General features: G+C 37.6%; 2 protein-coding genes across 10 annotated transcripts; one reads left to right on the top strand and one right to left on the bottom strand.

Moving 5' to 3' along the window:
- Window positions 1-774: 774 nt before the first annotated feature.
- HNRNPA2B1 (heterogeneous nuclear ribonucleoprotein A2/B1) lies at window positions 775-10,601 on the bottom strand. 7 transcript variants are annotated; one of them, XR_010663716.1, is made up of 13 exons: window positions 8,679-9,452; window positions 7,626-7,661; window positions 7,418-7,528; window positions 7,115-7,261; window positions 6,671-6,881; window positions 6,435-6,536; window positions 6,279-6,359; window positions 5,719-5,781; window positions 4,434-4,553; window positions 4,073-4,195; window positions 3,396-3,478; window positions 1,876-2,011; window positions 775-1,322 (listed from the first exon to the last, which is right to left on the bottom strand). XR_010663716.1 is itself a non-coding variant. In XM_065939546.1 (12 exons), exons 1-11 carry the CDS (start codon window positions 8,688-8,690, stop codon window positions 3,417-3,419), a joined length of 1,068 nt encoding a protein of 355 aa, XP_065795618.1. In that variant the 5' UTR covers window positions 8,691-9,451; the 3' UTR covers window positions 775-1,322; window positions 3,396-3,416. The 7 variants fall into 7 exon arrangements, 5 of the variants coding, with proteins under 5 accessions (XP_065795618.1, XP_065795619.1, XP_065795617.1 ...); XR_010663717.1 differs by having other exon boundaries at window positions 1,939-2,011; XM_065939546.1 differs by lacking the exon at window positions 1,876-2,011 and having other exon boundaries at window positions 8,679-9,451.
- A 208-nt stretch (window positions 10,602-10,809) lies between these two features.
- On the top strand, window positions 10,810-22,285 carry CBX3 (chromobox 3). Of its 3 annotated transcripts, none has more exons than XM_065939552.1 (6): window positions 10,810-10,824; window positions 12,817-12,868; window positions 15,705-15,847; window positions 17,944-18,106; window positions 20,324-20,418; window positions 20,982-22,285. In XM_065939552.1, the coding sequence occupies exons 2-6, from the start codon at window positions 12,845-12,847 to the stop codon at window positions 21,106-21,108; spliced, it is 552 nt and encodes a 183-aa protein (XP_065795624.1). In that variant the 5' UTR covers window positions 10,810-10,824; window positions 12,817-12,844; the 3' UTR covers window positions 21,109-22,285. The 3 variants fall into 3 exon arrangements, with proteins under 3 accessions (XP_065795624.1, XP_065795622.1, XP_065795623.1); XM_065939550.1 differs by lacking the exon at window positions 10,810-10,824 and adding an exon at window positions 11,567-11,672; XM_065939551.1 differs by lacking the exon at window positions 10,810-10,824 and adding an exon at window positions 11,615-12,047.
- Window positions 22,286-26,227: the final 3,942 nt, after the last annotated feature.

The following is a 26,227-nucleotide window of genomic DNA, read 5'->3' as shown; positions in this document are numbered from 1 at the left end:
AGGTTATACAACCCTGAGCTTCAGCTAGAATCAGTTAAGCTGTTTCTAAAAGCTTTATGTATAAACACACTGTGAAGTGAATGTATTTAACAGTACTAATTTCCATCTTTCCACAAACTTTCTTAAACCTCACTTCTTTTAGAAAATCAGCAGCTCAACACAAGACACGCCAACATTCCAGATTACCTATTTCAAAATAAGTTCATTTCAGGCTGTTCTTACATATTAAAATGTTTTCCCCCCATTTATGCTGGTGTTAAACACTGGGTGTTCTAGGATTGTATTATACCAACTTGATTTATCTTCAAAGTTTAACTTCTTCGCAGAGCTGGGCATTTTTAAGATCTTATTTTTCCTAATAAATCCACAGCCAGATATTAACAAGTTTATAGCTAATGGATGCAGATTTTAAACAAAGCTCATCTTCTGTTAGCCATTAGTTTGACTTACCTGTGAAATACCCCATTAAGAACCAAAATAGTAAAGTCAACTTTACTTTGTCCCCTTTGGTTTTTCATTGTTTCAAGAGAACATCCAAGTAACAGTCTTTGCTCACTCTACCATCATGTTTAACCCTTCAAGACAACCATGATACTAAGTGTAATACAACAAAACAAAGCTAATTCATATTTTGTGTCTCCATGCATTTGCATAGCCACCTCTTTTGGACCACTTCAGCTGGTTAAAATCTGCAATTACTTTATAAACACCACCAGCAACGTTATACATACAAGGCAAAGCCAGAAATCTATAGCATTATTCAAACGCTGAATATACAGTGTATAAAGAATGGCATTTTATTAGGGACAGCCAGTAATGTCCACAATGCTTTTCTCATTTGTCTATCAATATTGAAAGGAAAATGGCAATATGCATTTGCTTTGTGAAACTGCTTTAAAAATCTAGGGGATGGCAATCCTTTATAGACAACTTAATGTTCATAGAACAAGATTCACATTTTATGTGTAAACATTACACCAAGTATTTGAATACAAAAGTATTTATTTTATAACTTTATATTTAAAATAGAATTTTAATCTGTCTACTCACAAAACCTAATTCAAAACATAACATTTCTCTCTCTAGCTGACTTGATGTTTACTCTTTTACAAACAATACTCAATTTGTAACTGTTTTATATTAAGACCCTGTAACTAAATGAAGTCTGTTTATCAGAAAACATTTCCCTTTAATCTTAAAGAGTGCTTTTTTAAAATGAAGGCACCAACAAGAACTACTTTCAGATGGTACAGAATTTCTTATTTCTTGAAGACTCTGTGGTTGACCACTTCTTCATTAGTTACCTGCAGCAAGACACCTTCCTGCCAAAGGAAAAAAAAAGTATCTGAAGAAGTTTATCATGTTTGTCCAAAGAACCTAAATAACTTCAGTGGTGGTCTTAGGATCAAAGACTCCTCACAGGTGCATACAGTAGAATATGCCCTGATTATCACATTCCTGAAAAGGCAATAAAGCCAGGCAATCAATCTCTGATGACATCTAAGAAATGAAATTTCAGCAGCCAACCTATATCTCTCCTATAGGGGTAGGGGATTGGGAAAGAATTACTGCATTTAAACCCAAGTATTTAGAATTGGATATGTACAGATTTATAATGTAGACACTTTATTCATAAATACATATTATCTGAAAGTAGATCCAACCATCTTGCCCTACCTTTTCCTTAGCCTGATCCTGATATGCATGTAAAGCTAGAACAGTATCAAGATAAAAAAAAGTCTTTATTTTTAATAATAGTAAAAAAAAAAAACCCTAGTTCACTCAAAACGCTTGATCCAAGAAATGTGAATACAGAAGGGTGTAACGATGGGAAATTTCATGATTTATTGAACTTGCAGCCTAACTTTTACCTACCATTTTACTACCAACACCACTGAAGGAACCAAGAAAAGCTTTATTAATGATCACTTGGCTTGCCTCAGCTGTTGAAATGAAGCACTTTACAGTCTTTGTGGCAGCAGAATATACTTGTCCATGGTTCATATCAATGCTAAAATTCCAGCAGGGAAAAAAATGATATGTTAAGCACCTGAATCTTCATAGAGGGGGAGGGGGTGGGAAAGAAGGAAAAAAAGGGGAAAAAAAAAACAACCAAAATAATGTAAGTAAAATGACAGATTGGAAAACAGGGTTTATAAAATTATTTTCTTGAGTTTATAAAATTGTTAAACTCAATTTAATTTATAGCTATGTTATACTACATAAGAACCAACTATACTGAAAGACCATTGAAGAGTATTAGTTTATCTTTGGGGGAGGAAAATTAAGAAAGGAAAAGTAAATGAGATCTTACCTAAAGAAGTTTAACTGAAGCTTAGAACTATTTTGCTCTACACCCTCAGCTTTCGTTGGCATCCTTAAAAACTACTGTAGTTAAAGCTTTGTAGAAACAGCACAGTTTCTTAAGACTGGCTGACCTTAGTAGCCGTCAAAGAGTTCTCTTGTACTAGACCTGTATCCCTGAAGAGTACCTCGCTGGGGTTATTTTCCTTTCCTTGCATTGAAGCAGCAGCATCTAAAAGATCTAAAAAGGTGTTTCTCCTTGCAGAGATATCCCTTAAGTTATCTAGATAATTTAATCCTCATGAATTGCAGACAACACACTTAACATCTGACCAGCATTTATCTTATACAAATATAACAACAGCTTTGCAATAGACCTTAATTATACTACCCACTCCTTAACTTATTTAAAATAAAAAGTCTATAATTACACAATTTCCTTTAGAATTATTTTATTAAATCATAAATGTACAACAGCTTCTTAACTCTACACACGCACTTAAATTTTTTTAAAGGAAAAACGTTATGTCTTATTACACCATGATCCTGGCTAATAGCTTTTCAAAACTTTGAGAAAAATCTTAAAAAAGGTTTCACATGTCACCTGAAACTTACAAATTTAACATTATCAAAGAAGGAATGCTTCTACACTCTTACAAAGACCACTAGAAAGAAACAACAATTAAAAAGCTAAGAAACTGTCTCAAAGGCATTTTTTTTTTTTTACAATCCTTCCTCCACAGTAAGGTAATGTTATTAAATAATCCAATCCATTCACAAAATGGCTCTCTGCATCTGCTCTGGTGTCTTCTGCCATATCACTGCATATTTATGCATGACTGAGATAAGATTTTCCTTAACATTGTTATTTCGATAACCTGAAGCTGTTCTGTTACCTCTGGGCTCTCATCCTCTCCTATTTATACAGTGAAGCCTGTTTCAACAGAAGTAAAGAGTAAAAAAAAAATAGGTTATGAAATTATCCATCTAACCAGATTTTAAGGAAAGATAACATGATCCTAAAAAGCTTTTAACTCCTGGCAGCTAGGTCTCCCAAGACATTAACAATGTGAAACTTAAAAGCTACTTACCCATGGCAAATAGGAAGAAGCTCAGTATCTGCTTCTCCCTCCATAACCCCCACTTCCTCCACTGCCTCCTGGACCATAGTTTCCTAAAGTTAACAGGATAAGAGAAAGCAAATTTAATTTCCCAAATTATTTTATAACCACTCTTTAAAACAAGCAGATCACAGACCATTACTTGTTTCTAGTTAACCTTTTAACTCAAGAGACAAATTTCCAGATTCATAGATTACCACTGCTATTCTTTTAGAAGGCTCTTTTCCATAATCATACAAGTTAAAAGAAATTTGAAGTATATCCAGCCTAAGAAAATGTAAAAAATCTAAACTTTCTTAAACTAAAAATTCAGATTTACTAAGCTAGCTTTCAAAGATACAGTTATACAAAATTTATACCACTTGCAAAGTGCTCTCACAGCAAATTTGGCTTTTTCTTAATCAGCCAAAAGGAAAAATCCCACTGAAAACATGTAATTCCTTTATTTTACACTACTGGATACCCCACCTCTCCAACAATCTCCCAAAGTGATGCTGCATTCTTATTTTCCCACAACTCTAATCTCCATAACACTTTGTATTTGGTGGGACATGTTACCCAAACATAAACAATGAACAATTGCCATCTTCCTTCAAGTCATGAAAAGTTAATTGACATTTCATCACTAATCTGAAAAATTTAATTACCTCCACCATATGGTCCCCCCATGTTCCTGCTACCACCAAAATTTCCACTCTTCATTGGACCATAGTTAGAAGGTTGTTGATTATAATTTCCAAAATCATTGTAATTTCCACTCCCATAATTTCCTGTAAAAAAAGTTTGAAAATTTTTGCACAGTGAACCTCATACAATGAAGTATTAAACCGATGATACATGCTAAGTATTTTAGACAAATTTCCCACAAAAACAAATCAGAATGCAAAACACCTATCTACAGTTCTACATTTTTAAAAACTGTTGACAACAATGAAATGAAAAATTACGTGTTAAAGCCATTAATTCCAATCCAAATTCCCACATAAAGGTTGCAGGTGAATTTATTACCTCCTCCATAGTTGTCATAACCACCTCCGTAGCCCCCACCCTGGTTGCCATATCCAGGTCCTCCACCACCATATCCTCCTCTTCCTCCTCCATAACCAGGGCTACCTCCAAAATTGCCACCTATTATAAAATAAGCCTTTAAGTAATTAGTATTTTCAAACGCCATTTGAACTGTCTTATTACATCCATTTCCAGCTTTCCAAAACAACTCAATATTGTAAGTAAAATAGATTCTTTCTGTAACATCTCCTCTAAAATAACCTAAAGGGCAGATTCTGAATATCTTACCTTGGTGAACAGTTGCCAGTGGAGAAGGCCTACCCACAAACCAACTGGATAAAACCTTTACAAATAACCTGTAATGTCACTGGTCTCCCCCAAAACTAAAGATACTATGGATTCTCTTGACAGTATCTTGAAATAAATACTAGTTTTATTTGTGTAAGATTATGGGGTAAAGTGGGACAGACAAGATGTGTGGGCTAATGTGAATTACCTACCATTTCTCTTAAATAAAATGCCCACCATATCTTTCTCTTCAGTAGAAATGGGGGGGGGGGGGGGGGGAGAACCAGAAATTAGCAAACTTGCATTGACTTTAGTTTCAGATTGCTTGCAGTTAAGTGTAAAAAGTCATCTTTATCATAAATCTAAATCAATATTTGGATTTCAAAGCAAAGCTAGATATAGTGACATGTAGGATTAACTTGTTATGCCTATATCAGTGAAAAACCAGAAATGAGGTCTATCCTCAGCTCAGTTTCAAACTTCTTTTTTATGACATTTGTTAGTAGGTACCAATCTTTTCTGTACTTCAACAAAACACATGAACTAATACTTAACAGTGGCTTAAAACCTTAGCTGGACATAGAAGCACACTAGGTATGTTCTGGAAAAATTCTCTTGGGGGCTTTTGGGACATTGTCCTGGTAGATTCATCCTGGTAAGAGGTGAGACAACACAGTGCTCCTACAGACACTACCCTGTCATAGTGTTCATCTTGCTCATAACCACTTTTTAAGTTTTAGGGAAAACACTATACAAAATATCACTCTCTCTCTCCAATTCTTTTGCTTGAGAAACAACAGGGCATCTTCTAAATTCTCATTTAAAATCTACCCAATTGATGTTGCAGCAGTATACTACCACCAAGTAATCTTTTTGCTAATTTTCAATAGTTAAAGTGAAAATTTAGAAGAGACATTTCATGTTTATGCTCAAATGGACAGCACACAGTGTGATTAAGATTTTAGATATGTATTATCAAAAAGTAGAAAAAACTGACCTCCAGGTCCTCCTCCATACCCATTATAGCCATCCCCAAATCCACGGCCACTTCCATATCCATCTGTTAAGGGAAGAAGAAAAGGAGGATTATTTTATTCTGGTTCATGTCACTCAATTTTTTAGTCTCTACTTCCTCTAGGTTGTCCACTTATAAAAAAGCAGTTAACAATGGACAGTGGCAGTTTTTCTACTTACTACATAACTGAGATTAACCCATATATAAAGCCTAAAACAAAGAAACTTTTAGATCTCTTCAAACCTCTACAGTATTTCCACTATTTGTAAAATGTCTCCTAAATTTAAAATGGCTACAATGTCCTTTTTAACTCTTCCAGAAACTGAAGACCATAAAACAATCTCTGCAATTATCTGTCCTTGATTAGAGCTATACAACTCTGATTTTAAATGTTACCTCTTGCCAACCAGATTAGAATATCCCATTAGGACAGATCTCACTTTAAGTCTTACAGATAACCAAGTAGGTTGGACTTCCTAGATTCCAATCAAAACTGTTTTTCAAGCACATTCTCCCTCCTGAAGCTTAGAAGGTGGACTTACCAGATCCTCCTCTAAAGTTACTTCCTGGTCCCGGTCCAAAATTTCCACCACCACCACGAGAATCTCCAAAACCAAAGTTGCCTACAATAAACACCCTGGTTAGTAACTAACATTTATACAAATAAATCTTAAGAAAAAAATAGAATTACAAGTTACCTCCTCTTCCACTTCTAGAACTTTGGACTTCCTGCATTTCTTGTCTAGACAAAGCCTTTCTTACTTCTGCATTATGACCATTGATAGTATGGTATTTTTGCACTGGAATGAAAAGTTCAGAGTCCATTAAGTCAGCATCCTGTAATAGCTAAGGTTTTTTAAACAAAGTTGTAGGTGTTAACATACCCCAAACCTAAAATGTAAGAGCCACAATCCTAGCACTTATGGACACTTACACACAATCTTATCCACAGGATCATGGTCATCAAAAGTAACAAATCCAAAGCCTCTTTTCTTTCCAGACTGCCTGTCAGTAATTATCTCAATGGTATCAATTTTTCCATATTCCTCAAAGTAATCTCTAAGATGATGTTCCTCAGTATCTTCCTTAATTCCACCAACAAACAGTTTCTTCACAGTTACATGAGCCCCTGGCTTTCCAGACTCCTGAAATAAGAGGGTAAAAAGTCATCCTGATAGAAAAACCACAAATAGGAATAAGAGCACACTAGGCAATAACTATGGCTTCTATCTTATGGCCAAATACTAAGTAAGGCACCTTTATGATAAAGAACCTAGTCTCATACAGGTAACTTTTTGTTCTTTCAAAAGCCACTAACTGTGAAACAGAATTTCGGCCCAAATTCTTTATTGAACAAACAAGTTGCCTATTTGCTCACCTCTCTTGCAACAGCACGTTTTGGCTCAACCACTCTCCCATCAATTGAATGAGGTCTTGCAGCCATGGCAGCATCAACTTCAGCCATGGAAGAAAAAGTCACAAAACCAAATCCTCTTGATCTTTTGCTTGCAGGATCCCTCATTACCTTGAAATACAAAGCAGTGATGTTACCATTTAATCTCATTACTTACAGCACTTTAAAATAATGGAACATGAATTTAAGTGATTTTTTTTCTAAGTCAACAGAGAAATCCAACAGTTGAAGAACTAGTACCCCTAAGCACTTCCACAATTAACATACCACACAATCTGTAAGTTTTCCCCATTGCTCGTAGTAGTTCCTCAAACTTTCTTCTGTAGTTTCAAAGCTCAAGCCACCAATAAAGAGTTTACGGAATTGTTCCTTTTCTCTCTGCAAAGGAAAACAGCATTTCAATTTTTATTTACATTTTCTCTTTGTATGCTGGAAATAAAATTCTTAAATATGAGGTGACCTGCTGGCAGAGTACCTTTTTCCTCTCCAAAGGAACAGTTTCTAAAGTTTTCTGGGGGGAAAAAAAAAACTTACATCAAATTTAAACCATATGTTAAACTGCATATTAGCTGTGTTACACCAAAAAAAAAAAAAAATTGCCTCAGTCAAACTACACGTTTCAAAATCATTATGCTTGATATAAATTCACTTGACATTAAATGAGTTTAAACAAATATAGCATCACTTAGTTTAAAAAAACATCTTTCTGAAGAAAGAAGAGCAAATCTATTCCCTGGTGACTGTAAAGTTAAGATTCTTATCAACATCTGCATTCGATCCTATTAACTCAGAACAGAGAAGTTCCCTTTTACATATTCAAACACAAATTTTAAAAATATAACAACTTTTGCTTTGTAACCCACAGTTCCCATTTATTTCTCGATTTAGCATTTAAAAAATGAGTTTCCCTTCATTGCTCCCTCTGGTGGTGATTATAATGTAACTCAATTTTCAAAACCCTGAAAAACTCTCCAACTCTCCAGAGAAAATCTTAAACGTTCAATATATGTGGCAAAATAGCCTCAAAATTTATCTTTTCTGACCAAGGTAAAATGACTTTTATGATTTACGGTGTCTAAAGCACATAGTTTTAACATAGCTGGTTTTGTTGACGGCACAATAAACTATTACTGAACCAAAAGACAAATACAGTAAAAGACACTGTAATCACCTCACTTTTCAAAAACCATAAAAATTTTTAAATGACCACTGTGACTATCCCCTCTAGTTACAAAGTATCACTAGTACCATTTACACTTCACCATGTATAACTCAGTGGTCTTCTGGCAAATTATATAGCATAAAACAACTTTCACGTGAAAAGAGCCTGAACTGAAATCTCAATCCTTACAAACCAGCACACATGTAAGTTACAGTAATAGCTCTGTATTTTGGGCTATCAGTTACGGAAGCTTCTTGGATGATTGTATTTGGTTCTCAGTTGACTAGGTTAAATAACATTCAGAAACGAAAGTCAGCCACCAAGTGGATGTACTTAAATTTATTAAATAGAACTACAACACTCAACCCATAATTCCATGAAGTTTCTCTCTTCATGCACGAAATTCTCCCAATAGTTCAGAAAACAGTGATAATTCAGACTTCTTTGCCTGTATAGTTACTTTGAAGATTCTGAAATTTTTGAAAAGACAAATTCTCAAACTAGCTTATGAAACAAAGAACAATCTATTAAAACGGTAACTTGGCATATTGGTATTTTGGACACTCACTTAAGCATATTTTATTTATTCCAAACACTTGTCAGTTAACTGGCCTTTTAAAACCCAAATAAATTATAGAGACTAAAATACATCTACAACATTACAAATCACTAACAAAAGGCAAAAACTCATTACTTACCTCATTTTCCAAACTTACCCGCTGTCCACTATCGATTACAAACAAAGTTATTTTATAAGCGTGCTTAGGGTCAATGAAAATACCCAGGCAGACCCCCTTCGCTTGAGACCTTATGCTTATCAATGTAATCATCAACCATGATTGCAAACATAAACGAGAAAAGCAAGTGACAAAGTTCAAAAACATAGTGGCTCAGCCTAATAAAAGTTTTGTATACAGCAGAACACGCATTGAGGGACCGAGCCACGTTTTAATCAGAGTACAACTAAACTCATAATTTCGAGTATATCACTAAAAAACACCCGTGGCCTTACCCAGTAAAGATTAAATTCCCCGGTAAAAATACTACTTAAAATACAAATAAATCATACGATTAAAAAAGAATCCGTCAGAAAAATATAAAGGATTCTCAACAGAACACCGCCCCCCGCCAAAGACCACCTTCCCCACGGCCTCCCGCAAAATCGACAGTAATATTCTCTAAATTTTTCATTTTAAGTTTCCTACAATTTAACTGTCTTTTCAATCACCGCAAACGCAGGTAAAACTGTTACTCAAACAAGGACTGAAAAACAAAATGTGGGGTCTTTATACCGTGGCTCGCGTGAAACCGGGCCCAACACCCTAGAGGGTTTTACCTCCTAAGCCGAGCGAAACCGCCCAGGAGAACGCCGCCCCTCCCCCCGCCCTTCGGTGCGGCTCCTGAACGCAATGGCGCCATTTCATCGAGGGGAAGGGAGCGAGCCTCTAATGAGGTGCGCAGGACTTTAAACCTCCCAGCTGCCTAAACACTCGGAATCCACCTCGAAACAGCATGAAAACAGTCCGAAAAGAGAAAGAAATAGTTAACCCACTTCTACTTCTCACTGATAAAAAGTCAAGCTACTCAAATTTAGAGTTAAAAAGAAATCGCTGCGAGGAAGGAAAGAAATGAAAATGGCGGCCGCCAAATCCGGTTCCCGGGAGGGGGGAGGGGAAGCTCCGCAGCCCGGTTCGCTAGGACCCGAAACCCGCCGAAACGCTCCAACGCGGGGACGCCAGGACCCCCAAACCACCCTTCTTTAAAAACGGAGTAGGAATTCCTGCCTCCGCGCCCCACTTTCAGTAAAGTGGGGCTGCGTCCGCCCTGTGGAAGCTTCCCATCCCCCACCCCCAGAAAAGGGAAATGGCGCCGTGAGGCTGAGGGTGGGGAAGGTGCTGTACAATTAGGCCTCTACTAACGACCCTCTCCCAAAATATCCTGAGACCAACCGCTTATGAAGTGGCCCAATTTCGCTGCCGCTCTCCCACGGAGGCGGATGGCCGACTTCCAATAAGGCGCCAACGGCCTCGCCATGCCCTTTCCAACAACTCATTGATTTCAAACCCGTTACCTCCATCGCGGACTCAGTCGCTTCAGCCCGATTTCCCGCAGCCGAGCGAGATGAGAGAGATCTCCGCGGACGAACACGAACCGGACTCGTCCTGGCGCTGTAGTGAGAACTGCCGCTGCTCGAGAAACAACACCGCTGGAGCACCTCCACTCCAGACCCGGCGCTGCTGCTACTGCCGCTAGAGCCGCTGCCGCCGCTTTTCTAGAACCTTCCCCCCGACTAACGCGTCTTCCCCTACGTCAGGCCGTTGCGTAAACGTCCTAACCGCCGCCAATGGCGGGAACGCTCTACGACCTCCTAGCGCCAAGTACGTGCCCCTCCCCCCTTAAGGCCAGCACTGGTGCTGGACGTCAGTTGCGTAAAAGGGCTCTGTAAATTGCGGAAGGCTCGAGTCCTGCGTATTTCTGTCTCTCGGAATCGGAGCCTTCCCCCTCAAGGCAGGTGAGAAACGGTCGCGCAGTTTGAAATTAACGCTGTTGGGAGGAGCTTAATCCTCAACCCAAAGGTCCAGCCCCCTCAACCCGGGAGGTGGTCCTTACAGCCACGCTTTGATAGCTTTCCCCCGACCTCCAGTTTTAAAAAAATCTTTGTAGCCTCTTCCACTGTGTTTTCCCTCCCCCACCTTCTCCTATCCTCCCCTCTCTGCGCGGAGGACCGACTTGCCCCTTCCGGAAACACCCGAAGCGACTTCTAGTCAACAAATTACACTTAACGATCCACCACCCTAACCCTGGCCAGTGTTTTTGGGGTCCACATTTCGGGTAGTCGCAAGTGGTGCTCGTTCTTAGTTCCCGATTCCTCCCACCCACCCCCAGCGTTTGGAGGCACCCAACCCCAGGGGCGAGGAAGTGGGCGGAGTCCTGTTTTGGCGCCAGTCGCTAAGGCTGCAGCAAAGCAGGAAACACCTCCGCCGAGTAGACTTAGGTCGCGGCCCTCAGGCCCCTCTCGCCCTCCTCTCCGGGGACCACCAGACGCAACGCCGCGAACTCTTTAAGAGCCGCTGTCACCTCTTCCTCCTTTCCCCCCCTCCCTCAGGCAGGCCTGGGCCCGGGCTCGGGCTCCCGGCGGGCACTGCGCGGCGCGCGGCCCCACCCCCCCGGGGCGCGCGCCCACCCCGCCCCTCGCGGCTGCCTGGCGTGGGCGGTGCCACCTTCCCCTCCCCCCGGCGGCGGCCCCGCGCGCAACGCTGCTCCCCAGCCCCCCTCCCCCTCGAATGTGACCGGAGCTTGAGGCGCGCAGGGCCGGAGACGCCGCAGACCCGGGACCCGGAGCAGCTCTGAGGCGGTGAAGTCGGTGTCTTTCTTTCTCTCTAGCTTTCACTCCGTGGTGTTGCTTAAGATACCACATAAGCCCCAGAGACCCCCATTTCCCCGTTTCCTATCCTTTCTCGCCGGACCCCGAGTCAGGAGCTGGCGGGAAGGAAAGGAGAAGCGAACAGAGACCCCGCGGCGGGCCTGGCTCCGGGCCGGCGTCTGTAGTTGTTTTAGGGGACGAGACTTCACAAGGTTGAAAGCTGTATTGATAGTCGCCTTTTTTCTAGACAAAGCGCATTTTTCCCCCTCCCCCATCCCGGACGAGGTTGAGGGGGCCTTCCTTCCCGTCCCGTGCCTGGTCGGCGACTTGGGCCTCCAGGGAGGGCGGTGCATTCTCCCGCATCCGCGCAGGCGAGTGTCCGCAGACTGCGGCGGGCGCTCCGTTACGTGGCCGCCTCCGGGTGGGGAGAGGCGCGGGCCCCGTGGCGCAGTGCCCTTGAGCCCCCGCGTCACGGCCTTTGTTTCTCCCCGCGGATGCGCTGACCATGAGGCCCGCGCTCTCGTGTGGCGGGGGTGGGGGCCGGGCGCTAAGGCCTCGTTAAGCCGGGCGGGGTAGAGGTTTAAGGGGAGCGGATGAAAGTGCAAAAATAGCTGATTTGTTTTCAAAAGTGGCACGAAATGTAACTCGAGCATCTCGGTGTGTTTTAGTTTTTCGACTAGTGATTGGGAAGGTCTCTAAGGAGAAACCAAGTTGGAATTATATTACATAGACGACTCTTCGGACTGTTAATAAGTATAGAGGAAAATTTCACACTAATTATTGTAATCGATTGGGCAGTTGCCTGGTTTTGAACCAAGTTATTTTGCTCGTTTTTTAAAATGCTGACTATGGTTTAAATGGGATTTGGATTGGGGGAAAAAAAATTGTCAAATTTTTACCCTGTAAAGCTTTCGCGGGTATTATGTCCTCAGTAAGGTTGTATAGATAAGTCACAGCACTGATGGACTCTCAGACAGGTATCCCTAGTTTACACAGACTCTTAAAACTGCTTCTCATAGGGACTTGTATATACATTTGATGACATGAGCTACCTAGGTCGGGGTTGGAATCCAAACAAAACTTGTGTGTAGCTATCTTTTTATGTCTTACAAACTTCTTAACTGTCATGCATTTTTCTAGTAATAGCTCTTCAAGTCTGCAATAAAAAATGGCCTCCAATAAAACTACATTGGTAAGTTAATGAAAACCTCAAGTATTTAAGGATCTAACTCATACTTTTTTCCTCCAGAAGTTTTAACTTTGCATCTCTGTGGTTGGGAGATTACACCCATATATAGTTCCAAGTCCCCTTTCCCCCACAGCTGTTATGGGGAGAAGTTAGGAGCGAAAAAGGAAATTATTACATTCACTTAACTTCAGTGTTTCGATTCATTTAAAAGAAACCTAATTTTGGGAGGGTAGCACAATGTGAATTTTGCCGAGTATTTTTATCTTGGAAATTTATGTGACATGGAAGAAGGTTACAAGCATAGACAGACAAAGCAATAAAACCTTGTTGATTGGTATACTGTTCTCTAAGTACTCTATACTGAATTCTAGAGAAAGCAGGTATTTTCAGTATTGCCTTGTTTAAAGAATGGATATCTTGTACATTGAGACGAAAGTCATTGTGTCTTTCGAATTGTTTTGGTCACTGTCATATTTCAAACGTGCTTATTCTAAAACACAGAAGGGCCTTAAATTTAAACCATTGCAGTGCAGTTTTTTTAAATACTCAGCATGAAAAACATCACACACATGTCCAGAAAAGAGAGAAGACTAGATCTTCTGAGCATTTTTTTTTCTCTCCAGCAGTTTCTTAAACCCACAGTTTGCATTCTTAGATTTCATTAAAAGTTCTACAAATATGTTGACATGTGTATTCAGCCATGTTAAGCTACAAATTTTAACATAAGCATTGAAATATTTACATAAAAATAACGAAATTCAAAGTTATGGTTCCCATAGTATGTAATTCTAATACATTGCATTAATAATTGCAAGTATATGAAGGTTAGTGTTTTAAACATTTAAATGAGCAAAACATTTCATTTTGGTTTGTGAATTCTCCCCTTGGGTTTCACAACTAAAAGGGCAAGTTGGTGGGTTTTTTTGTTTCATCATTAGATTGCACTTTTAAGTCAAACATCCTGAGAAATGTTTAAATTTGAAATATAAAGCCTGTCTGGTGGCATTATTTATTCCCAGTCACCAATAGGGAAAGCCCAAAGCATCTTCCAACACTTTCTCAGGAGTGAACTGTCTTTCAAATTTCATTATCAGTAAATCAAAATGTAGATAATTAAATTGGCTTCACAATCACCAGTAACGTTAAAAGTATTGGATGGGAAAGGAGCTACCTGTCCGAGACTGTGGGGATGAATATATAGATACAGAAAGCAAATAGATGTTTCTGTTAAAGTTAAATTGCTCCTGCTTACAGTTTGATAGTCTTCCGTATCTACCTTTCATTTTAAAATTTTGTTAAGTGTTGTGAGGTAATGTGTGCTTTAAATGGGAAAGTGAGTGGATTTTCTCTTAAAAAGAAAAAGATAAGCATTTGAAACTAGCTTATGAGTGTTATAGTAGTAAATACTTTGTTTCCTCTGCTAAATTTTTTTTTATCTTTTAATTTTCTGTGTTTATTTTTGTCTCTTTACTCCCTTAGCATCTTAACTTTCTTGGACATAGTTTTGCTTTTCATTTAGGATCAGTATTTAGTAAGTTTTTGTCTATGTTAATTTTTCTTCATTCTTCCCACTACCACTACCTTTGTTGTACTGTACAGAGGCAAAAGTTATTGGACCGAGTACAATACCCAAGTATCTTGACTCATGAAAGGTGTACGGCTTAACATGGAGAATGATATCCAACAAAATCAGATGCTTGCTGCATTATTTAAATTTCACAGGATTTTTATTTTTTTTCCACAGGATTTTATTTCACAGGATATTTATTTAGAAGTGTGTGTATACACTTCTAAATGATTACATATTTTTTAATGTCCTTTGTAATCTTGAGGCATTGGTGTTAATTAACACTGCTTTCATGCAGTGTGAGGGATGACTAGTAATTGGACAAACACTTGTTTTAAGGTGAAATGATTTCAAGAAGAGCATAATGTGGGGTTTCCCCCCTTAGTCTCCATTTTGAGTTACTGGAAAGTAGATTGGAGAGGATCTTGGTGTCCTGCTTCTCTCCCAATAGTGTTACACACACACACACACAGACACACTTAAAACTGGTTTTAAGTGAATTTCATTGACCAATTTAGAGTCTTTCTCTTGAGAAACCAAGAAAAAGGATTTTTTTTTTCTCATTAGAGAATTTGAATGATCCAGCATTTTGGCCTCTTGAAGTAACAGTGTTACTTACAGATTTGTTTCAAGTGGTCAGTAATGTCTACCAAAATTATGGGGAAAGGGTTTTGTCCTCCTTAACCTATTCATGGTCTCCTTGGTTGACCCTGCAATTGATATCAGGGTTCTGAACCACGTTTTCGTTCTGCAGCTGTCTTTTTTGTTTATTGTTCAGATTTTAACGTTGATATTTGAATTGAAAAAGGGGGTCTTAACGTAGTGTTTGGGGGCTGTATTTTTAATGGGTCTATGGTTCATCTAATGAGACCTGTTGCTGTTATTCTCCTTTGTATTAGTCTCTAAGTTTCTAATAGTTGTTTTTTGCTGTCTTGTAGTTACAGTGAGTGAAAACTCTACTAAACTTGGTCTTGTAGACTATGTAGAAATAAGACTAGGAAAAAATAAAACAATTTTAAAGAGAAATGTCTTTGATTAAATTATTTCAGTGAAGGGTGGTAGGTGATAGGTTTGAGCTAAACCCACAGAATTCCTTTATTTTGCTAATTATCTGTTAACTTATTCAGCAAGTGTTTGCCTTGGGATATAAAAGTTAAAATTTAGGTGTTAAACCAGCAGTTTTAGCTTTTATTTATTTATTTATTTTAGTCTTTAAAATGTACTCAAAAATCTAACAAGAAAAAGACATTTCTTAAATCTCTTTTGTTTCAGCAAAAAATGGGAAAGAAACAAAATGGAAAGAGTAAAAAAGTTGAAGAGGCAGAACCTGAAGAATTTGTAGTAGAAAAGGTACTGGACCGCCGTGTAGTGAATGGGAAGGTGGAGTATTTCCTGAAGTGGAAGGGATTTACAGAGTAAGAAATCTCAGTACATTTATTATTTGTTTAACTGTACTTAAGTAGTGTTTAAATTTGTTTTTAGCCTAAAATCTTTTTATCCATTTTCTTATAGGTTTTTTTGAATTTAAAGGCACGTTTAATCCAAGGTATCTTTTTTAAAGGGTCAAGTCTTTAGCCTGCAATTGTAAACAAGTAGATTTGAGACTAGTTGATCACCTTGGAGAGTCAAATTTATATAATTATATAGAATACAGGTTGCTTTTTTTTTTTAATGTAGTTGGATACTGTACTAATTTATTATATTGTTTCCCTGCAGTGGACATTAAAAAATATTGAAGCTATATAAGGTATACTAGTGGGTCTTAAACAGAAGTGCTCATCATAATTCAATTCCTACTCTAGGCTTACTATTCTCCTAATCTCTAAGCAGAGCCTGGGCATTTTTTAAGCGACCTGGTTCTTCATATTCCCTGTTACTAATTGCTATAAAAACCAGTCTTTATGATACTATTTTGTGAATAACTTACATGCAGAAGTTATACTCAAACTTTATCATGTACAGTCTACTTGAATTATAATCCTACACCACAGAAACAGCAAGACTGAGCAGTGACTATTGAAAATGGATAGGTGGAGATGGACAAAAGTTTTCTGAGCTTAGTTGAGATGGGGAGTATGATGGTTCTCTTATCTTCTGCTTTTTTTACTCTTCACATTTAAAATCGCCTCCACAGCAATTTGGGAATTGTGATTTGAGTGGAAGATTTATGTTTCTCTGTTCTATTCTTGCAGAGAATTCTTCTTATTCTTAAGCTCAACACTTAGTTGAGCTTAAGTATATATATGTAAGTTTGTGGTTTAGGCAGTAGGAAAAAAATTCATGCAATTAGAACTAAGTCTGTAGTATTTTAAGTAAGACTTAACCAATTTGTTAAGTGATTACCCTCATATGGCAGACAGTTTTGTGGGCTTTTGTTTTATCCTGTGAGGCATTAAAAGCTGTTTGTCTCTGTATCTTACCCATCAAAACACTGGAAAATTAACTCTTCCCTTTCTCTTCATGGTTAGTGTGCCCACTAGTGTGAATAGGACCTGCTATGTGCAGTATAATGTATTAGGTAATATTTGATTATAATAACACTGCAGAATGCAGGCTCCACTTTAGCTCTTTTGTCCTCCTCCATTCTTAAGTCTGCCAGTTTTAGAGTCTTGAGACATCAACAGACCTTGTTGTAACCAGAGGTTTAGAGCATCTTTCCTAACATCTCTAAAATGATTTGTTTCATTGTGTGTAGTTCTGTAAAAGTCTTTTGGATCAAAGCACAGAAAGTTGGCAATCTTGTCACAAATGTTGCAGGCTGATCTCACTTTCACATTTGGTAATTGATACTCATTTTCTTTCCAGCCCTTCTGAAAAACATGAAAATGATCATCTTGGCATTATATCAGGGATTGGCAAGCTTTCTCCCTAAAGAGCCCATACTAGAAGATAATCTGAGCTTTTGGGGCTGTGGCTTTCTGTCCCAGCTACTTTGTGACTGTAGTACGAACACAGCAACAGGCAATATAGTAAACAGTGTTCTAATAATGCTTTTGCTTATGGGCCCCAAAAACATGATTTTTATTTTGAAATTTTTTCCCAACCAATTAAAAATGTAAAAAACATTCTTTCTTCATTTCCCAATTTGAGTACCCAGCAGAAATTGAAAATACTGTCTCATGTTTGAGAATGCTTCTGAATTATGTTTTTTAAAACACAGTATTGGAGGCCTTAACCCTAGGCACTATCTGGTAAAGTAATATGGGGTGGAATCCAGAATCTGCTTTTCTGAAAGAAAGTGAGAAATTCCAAAGTGAGTTGTCTATGTAACTTGGGAAAATATTAGCTGCGTTTATTCTGCTAGTCAAATTCAGTTACCTGGGAGGTAGTACAACAGATTACCCACTTAGCATGGACTGTGGAAGTAGACGCAAAATGAAGTACAGATTCTTCATGTAGGAGGTAGGGGGAAGTATCTGCAGTACAGAGGGCTTTTTGTCAGGTATTATTAAATTGATTTGGACGGTGGTTATTAACCAAGAACTTCATTTTTTTTTTTTAAACAACACAGTGCAGACAATACTTGGGAACCTGAAGAAAATTTAGATTGTCCAGAGTTAATTGAAGCATTTCTTAATTCTCAAAAAGCTGGTAAAGAAAAAGATGGAGCAAAAAGAAAATCTTTGTCTGACAGTGAATCTGATGATAGCAAATCAAAGAAGAAAAGAGATGCTGTAAGTATAAAACATTGGCCAGCAGACTGGTTTCTTTGTAAAAGGATGGCTTGATTTTTTTAAATACTTTTTAAGACACGGATACTTCAAAAATATCATTAAAAAGGCTCTTTAAATACTTAATATTTAGGATGAAAGGAGAGGCATGGTTTAACCCTACATTGTATAAATGTCCAGTAAGCACTTAATATTTCTTTAAATCATTGTGCCACTGATGTTTCGGATACATTGATGGATTTGGCACCAGATGAGACAATTTCCTCTGATCTAAACCAGCTGTGTTAAATTAAAAACAATACAAAGTTAGATCATCAAAAATCACTTACAATACAGTGAAAACAATCTACATCGCACATTCTGATTATAAATCATTAGTGAGTGGTAGTGACCAAAACTTTGGCGTTTGACCCTTGTATTTCCAAAAAAATACTTCAATTTTGAAGTATATAATCTTGTATAATAGTTTTTTTATTGGCTGAATTGAGAAAACTGGTTCACTCACTGTGTGTATATTTTGAATCAGCCTTTGCTTTATTGATTTCTCTGTGGCTTTGGGCAAATTACATCCTTGCTTCTACCCTCAACTTTAAAATTGATTATACTTGCCCTGCCTTTTAGCCTAACATGGTAATTTAGGGAAAAGTCTTGGGTCTGAATTATATCTAGGCTTGGGGACCTAACATACAATACAGAATTCTTGATAGGGACTTTGGATTTAAAAATAAATAATTTGAACTATATTCTAAGTACTTTACAGGTAGTCCATTAACTTAATGACAACTCTGTCAAGATCATAGGTGTCTTATTTTTGTTTTTATAGAAGGAAAACAGATGTGCGCTACAGATTTGGTTCTGAATGCTTTAGCAACCAAAGCAAAAAGGTGGCAATGTTAAGAATCAGTTATAAGTAAATTGAAAGTCTACCACATGCTCCACAGAAGCACCATTTAATAACAGTGTTGTTTAGTTGCTAAGTCCTGTGGTACACTTTTGGAACACCATGGACTGTGTAGTCTGCCAGGCTTTTCTGTCCATGGGATTTCCTACGGAAGAATACTGGAGTGGGTTGCCATTTACTTCTCCAGGGGATCTTTCTGACCCAGGAATCCGACCTGCATCTCCTGTATTTACCAGTGAATTCTTTACCACTGAGCCACCAGGGAACAATGGTTATCCTATATTGTGCCCCTGTAATGTGCCAGGAAGTGTTCTGAATAACTAAATTTGCATTTCATAAACTTTGAAATGTCTATGAAACAGATAGTATTAACAGTATGTATTTTATGGAAAATGAGCCTGAATCACAAAGAAGTTAACTTGCCCAAAACCACAAAGGTTAGGCACATGATTATAACCTAGGCAGTGTGACTCCAGAGCTTGAGGTAATGATGTAAAAGTCTCAAGGGGGATCAGAAGGATTTGTTACACTCTACAAAGTTCTCGAGGATCCCAAAAAACTTGTTTATATGGATTATAACTATCAGTACTAACTGCATTTGAAATTAAAGTAGAATTTATAAAATACTGTATTTTCAGTTAAGAATAACAAGTCCTGGCGTTTTACATTTTTGCAAATTTTGTCAGTGTTTGTCTTAATAAGACTTTAGTTCAGTATTCAGTTTGCTGTGATATGTTGCTTGGTAGAAGCTTGTGAAGATTATGTGAAGTCACAGATACATGAAAAAAGGAGATCATGAAGCTAAATAGTCCAGAAGCTTTCCAGCATCCCTGGGGTACCTCAGACCACACTTTTGAGAGCCACGGGTTTATTTTTATAAGGTTTCTTATCATTGAGATTGATTACAGTACTGATTACTGTCACTTTTTTAAACTTTTTATGATTTTGCTATTTATAGTTTGTACTTTTAAAAATATGTAATTTAGACTGATTCCTAGAAGTAACTTGAAATACTACTTTCAAGAATATATAATCATTAATTAAAAATAAGAGATTTGGATTTTTTCCTGCCTTGTGTCTTTGAAAAAAATTTCTTTTCTTGATTTATGATTCAGAATATTTTTAGAGACATCCAGATTTATTTTTTCTGCTTATAAGTTTAATGTAAATTAAAAGGTGTTTTAGTACTCTTCCTTTAATCATTTGTTTCACTATCAGAAGGCTGTATGTCATGAAGACAAATTGGAAGTTAATATTAGTTTGCTCTATGTTGAAATGTGTGCGAACATTTATATAATCATTTAACTTCTTCTGAACAGGCTGATAAACCGAGAGGTTTTGCCAGAGGTCTTGATCCAGAACGAATAATTGGTGCCACAGACAGCAGTGGAGAATTAATGTTCCTCATGAAATGGTGAGTGTGCTACTATTATATTTTAAAGTGAGAATAGATGTTTTTAAAAAAAAACTTGTGAATTTTTTAAAAACCTGTCTACCTAGGCTTTATAGTTAGCCATCATTAGGTAGCAAGTTGGTTTTGGTCACTTAAGTCTTGGCTGACTGCAGTCCCAAGGACTGTCGCCCACCAGGCTCATCTGTCCATGGATTTTCCAAGCAAGAATACTAGAGTGGGTTGCCATTTCCTTCTCCAGGGGATCTTCCTGACCCAGGGATCAGACCTTTGTCTCCTGCATTGGCAGGCAGATTCTTGGCACTGAGCCACCAGGAAAGCTCTAGGTAGAAAGTAGTTATCTGCTGAAAAAATGATTCACGTTACTTAGCTAAAGCAGACATTGGCAAACTGTGACCTGTCTTGGAAAACGAAATTTTATTGGAACACAGCCACAAGTAACCACATAACCCTCTTGAAGCACTTAAACATGTTTTGATGAAATTACGATTTTTTAAATGCATGGTTATCAGTTGACAAAAAAAAGTTCAGGCTTTTTAACTGAATACTTTTTTCTCTCATGACAGGAAAGATTCCGATGAGGCAGACTTGGTACTGGCAAAAGAGGCAAATATGAAGTGTCCTCAAATTGTAATTGCTTTTTATGAAGAGAGACTAACTTGGCATTCTTGTCCAGAAGATGAAGCTCAATAATTGTTTGCATTGCCTTTTATATATATTTATATATATATATAAAATGTGGGTCTTGGTTTTTTGATTTATTAGTGTGAAGAAATAACTACATTCTCTAATGAAAATCAGGTTTGATATGTTTGTTTTGAAGTAATATTGGGGAAGTTACATTGGGTTTTTTGGTTTTTTTTTTCCATCTGTAGCACTGGTTACTTTGAACAAATAAAAGCTTTCTGTAGTTGCTTCCTTCAGTAGGAAAGAATTTGATAACCAATGGTATATTATTTCCTCAGCATTAGAGAACAGTTTTTCTAAATGAGGAAATCTCCATAGTCATTACTCAATCAGAATTTAGCATTTAACTCATATATGCCTGAGGACTATTCTAAGTTTTTTGTATGTGTATACATAAAAGACATATGTAAATGGTTGGGAGTTAATTTTTTGTTGTGGTTTTTGTTTTGGTAAATACATTTAAACAACAGCCTTTCATAACGATGGATAAGCCCGTGTTCTGGAATTACATCATTTTGAGCAATATAAGAAATAACTTCAACTTAGATTGAAAATTTAAGTCTGAACCTTTCAAATTAAATAATTTTGTAGTTAATTAGACAAATTAAGCAGTTTAAATTGGGTAATTTTTTAAAGCATCCCTATCAGAATCTGCATCCATATCTGCATATAAATGTAGTTTTATATGCAGAAACCCTGGAAGGAAAATTTTTATCACCATCAACAACCTTCTCAACCAAATAAAAAAGTAGAAAAATTCTGGTATGTTTTAATATAGCAAAGCAAAACTTAGTTAAACAGACACTTGATGGTTCTTTTTGGTGAACCATTGTTTTACAAGAAATTGAAGTCTTTGTGCTATATTTAGGAAAGGTTGTGATACATGGGATGTCTCAGATTTGTTCATGGAAACCTAATCAGATAAATATTGGCAATTTACAATCTACAGGAATAAATGAGTGAACAGACTTTTCTAATCTATGCTTGACCTGCATGTTTTTTCAGACTTGACTCCAATCCATTCCTTACATGAAGGCTCAATTTTCTCAGTATTTTACTAGTTCAGCATAAGCCAAGAAAAACAATAACTTTGTAGTAATCAGAATGTTATTCAACTGTATATTGTTTACTTTATTGTAAATACTGGTGAACAGTGGTCAATAAATAGTTTTATATTCCTTTATGTGATTACACTTTTTTTCTTTATCTGATGACCTTTACGGTGAGAGTAGAGACACATTCATTGAATCAATAACATCATGTTTATAAATATGATCAGTGATATCACTGATAGCTTACTGTGAACTATGTCGGATTTGTGATCTCCGAAGATTTAGCTCTGGGACCAGGGACCAGGCTTGATCACTCTAAGAGCTTTTGTGTAGCAGAGCTTTATTAAAGTAAGAAAAGGGACAGAGGAAGCTTCTGACACAGACATCAGAAGGGGGACGGGGAATGCCTCCCAATCTAGTCTTACCAAGGCCTTATATACTTTTTTCAGACCCACTCCCACAACATACATCTTTAGTTAACAAGATTACAATGAACAATAGATTTTACTAGACCCACTCCATAGTATACATTTTAAGATGACAGGATTAGTCAGGTTTTTGTTAAGGAGAAACATCCTCTAGCTAGCAAGACTACATTGGTATATTGACCAAGACAAAGCAATGTAGAAAAGAATTTGTTGTTTTCTGCTTGAGAGCCCCAGATCCCTTTCTCCTTTTCTAGGGCTCCACACCCGTTTGTCTTTGGGAACCCTGGACTTCTTATCAAGCTACCTAGGAATTGACTCACCACTAGGGCATTAGAGTACCTGTTTTAGATCCTTTGAGTTTAGTAGTTTCAACTGGAATATGTATTAACATGAAAAGATTTTCTGACTAAAATTTCCAGTGATGCTTAAGAGGAACTTTTCATCAAAGTGAAATTTTGATACTTAAGTTTCTAGGCTGTTGAAACTGCCATCTTAAATTATAGGTATTCTGAGGACTGTTGTGACAGTCACATTACTAATTTCAAAAGTTTATACAGAGAAAAGGAAAAATTTATACTAAACTGTTCGTTAACCTTTTTGTAGACCTATTTGAACAGTGGGTTTGTAAGTGATACAGAGACTTGTTTTGATCAGAAATTGATGACCCTACATTGAGCATTAGACCATTTCTGCAAAATGTTGTCCATGTATTTTAATATTTCTTATCTTTCTTGTGGGTGCTTTAAAAAGTCACGAACTTGGGTGGCTTAAAACAACACATTTGTTTTAGTTTTGGAGGTCAGAATTCTGAAATACAGTGTGAGGGCTGGTTCCTTCTGGAGGCTCTGATGGCGAAATCTGCTTGTCTCTGTTCCTAGAGACCATCTCTTCCTTGGTCCCTGGCCCCTTCCTTCTTCAAAACCAGCAGTGTAGTGTAGTGTCTCAAATTATTCGACCTCTCTGTACTTCAGTTTCCTCATCTGTAAAACAAATCATGATGAAATAATAATTGTGTGAGACACAGTGTCTCGTAAGTGGTAAAAAGAATTTTTATCTGATTTTAATAGGGACACTGTGAGCTATTGTATGGAGGTTCCCCAACTAAATCAGTTACTGAGTATGAACACTTAGGTGGTTTGTAGTTTTATGCTTTTAGATGATTTGTGAACATTCTTTTCCATAATGTATAGTAAGACTTGAGTAGGTACAGATGGATTCCCAGAAATTTTTGAAGCCAAGCTTGTACTGATGTACTCTTCTATCAGTAGTCATTATCCCACATCTTCATTTGTACTGCAAATTAATACTGAGTCTGATTTTGTTGCCAGTCCAGTGGCATCTTGTTTTAATTTGCATGTCTGATATTTTTGTTGAGCATCCTTTTCATACCGTTTGCATTTCCTTATCAATAAATTGCTAGTTTTACAAATTATTTTTAATTGATAGGAGTTACTTATGTAATATTTTTTGTGTTACAAATAATTTTCCTGCCAATTTTTTTGACATGATTTATGAGATCCTTTTGTTGTAACAAATGTTATGTGGTCAACTTTTTTAAAAAAATGTATATGACTGCACCAGGTCTTAGTCACAGCACGAAGGTCTTCCATCTTTGTTGTGACATGGGTTCTTTAGTTGTGGCATGCAGGATATAGTTCCCTGGTCAGTGTTCAAACTCTGGGCTCCCGGCATTAGGAGCACTGGATCTTATCCACTGGACCACCAGGGAAGCTCTTGTCAGTCTTTGGATTTCATGTCATGTTTGAAAATACCTCTCCCATTCTGAAGTTGAAGTTACGTGGATAGTCTTAAAATTTCTTCTATTTTCATTTTCTTCCTTGCATTTTTATAGGCAGGTGAAGCCAGAGATCTTGTTCCATACTGTGAACATTTCTGATTTTTGTTTTCCAAGATAGACATCAATGCCTCTGAAGAAGTCAGATGTGTAGATAGCAGTTTCCCTGATCTCATGGATCGAAGAAAATAATACCACTACAAAGAAAAATTTGCCCCACATATAAAACTGAAGTTTTTCTTTTTCATAAAAGGCCTGAAATGTGTTCAAATACCTGGACAGATTGGCATCAAGGAAAAGATAAAAATCTCTAAGTTGAGTGTGAATAGTGTGTGTATTTGTACGTCCACTGTATGGTGTGCTTAGCTGCTCAGCTGTGTCCAACTCTGCAACTCCATGGACTCCGTGTAAGCCTGCCACTCCCTCTGTCCATGGGGATTCTCCAAGGCAAGAATACTGGAGTAGGTTGCGATGCCCTCCAGGGGATCTTCCCAACCCAGGGAACAAACTGGGGTCTCCTGCATTGCAGGCGGATTCTCTACCGGCTGAGCTACCAGGAAAGCCCCACCATATATGATACATAGACCCTTTTCTTCTGTTTAATAAACGAATTTGTACCTTTGAGTATTTGCTAAACAAGCAGAGCAATTTTAACAACTTAAAGCACCAGTAGGTGATTTGGTATAACTAAGGAGGTTGTAGTAGGTGCCTATCTATCCCATTAATAATACTTCATAGTTCAGTTCGCCTTATGAATGTATTTCCTGTAAATGTGCTGCACTATTCAGATACATAACAATCTTTAGCGTATCTGCTAGTTGAGTATAAGGAGGGGGGATTTAGAGTTGTTGGGTTTTATGGTGGGTTTTTATGTGTGTATTCTAAGAATTTATGTTAAAAGATTTCTGCAGGCAATCATGTTAACTGGAAAAGTACAAAAATATGAAATTGTTTTCATGGAATCTTTGCCATTACAACCCATGTTTTTACTGTAAAAGCAAGCAGTATGAAAATCTCCTTGATCACACATAAGAATGGTTTCATTCTTAGAAGAAATACTCTGATAGTTGAATGACTACTGATTTTTATACTTTATCACATTTAATTCTCAAAATAGCCTTCTGGAATAGGTATTATTGACCCCAGATTACAAGTGAGGAAAAAGGGCACAAAAAGGCTGAAGGAAAGTCAAGGTCAGTTTTATGAAACAGAGCAATAACTATGGGACTGACTTGAAGGTCAGAGTTTTGTCCGTAGTGACTGCCCAGTATGTGCTTGTATAATAAAGTGGTTTTGCATATAAAATGAGGTGATGTGGAGGTTAGGAAGAAAGGGATCCAGAATGATTCGTAAGATGCCAGTTTTTCTGTAATGGATGACAATGTCATTTAGTGAGGAAGGGAAGCTAGGAGAAGCCATGAGCGGGAGGATATTAAAAGTGGCTTTAGACATATATTGAGATATTCCTTTGGTTAGTGTATTACTACACATATTACATAATTTGGCCAAAAGTGGGACAACTAAAACTTTGATGAGGGAAGTTACTTGCTGGCCTGGAGACAAAAGAACAGTGGTTCAGAGCATGGGTTCTGAAGCCTAACCTATTTTTCAATATTATCCATAAAACTAGGAGGATTATCATGACAGTTTTTACCTCATAGGATTTTTCAGTGTTCGGTGAAAAATACCTAGAGCTGAATCTCCAGTACTTAATAAGGACCAGATAAATATTACCACTCTCCACTGTAAACCTCAGGATGACTGCAACCCTGAACTGGCACAACCCCAAGACTCACCATCTCTGGTTTTTGGCTCTCTTCTTTGGAACTGATTTCTACAAGTCAAAAACA

The sequence above is a fragment of the Muntiacus reevesi genome, chromosome 6 (assembly GCF_963930625.1).
Source record: "Muntiacus reevesi chromosome 6, mMunRee1.1, whole genome shotgun sequence".
Lineage (NCBI taxonomy): Eukaryota > Metazoa > Chordata > Mammalia > Artiodactyla > Cervidae > Muntiacus > Muntiacus reevesi.
This window is presented reverse-complemented; position numbering and strand designations above follow the sequence as displayed.

Coding starts and splice junctions, on each gene's coding strand:
- HNRNPA2B1 (XM_065939546.1), bottom strand. Junction 7,529..7,625: donor TTCCTTTGGAGAGGAAAAAG/GTACTCTGCCAG, acceptor TTTCCTTTGCAG/AGAGAAAAGGAACAATTCCG. Junction 4,196..4,433: donor TTATGACAACTATGGAGGAG/GTAATAAATTCA, acceptor CTTTTTTTACAG/GAAATTATGGGAGTGGAAAT.
- CBX3 (XM_065939552.1), top strand. CDS start 12,845: ATGGCCTCCAATAAAACTACATTG. Junction 15,848..17,943: donor AAGTGGAAGGGATTTACAGA/GTAAGAAATCTC, acceptor TAAACAACACAG/TGCAGACAATACTTGGGAAC. Junction 18,107..20,323: donor CAAAGAAGAAAAGAGATGCT/GTAAGTATAAAA, acceptor TCTTCTGAACAG/GCTGATAAACCGAGAGGTTT.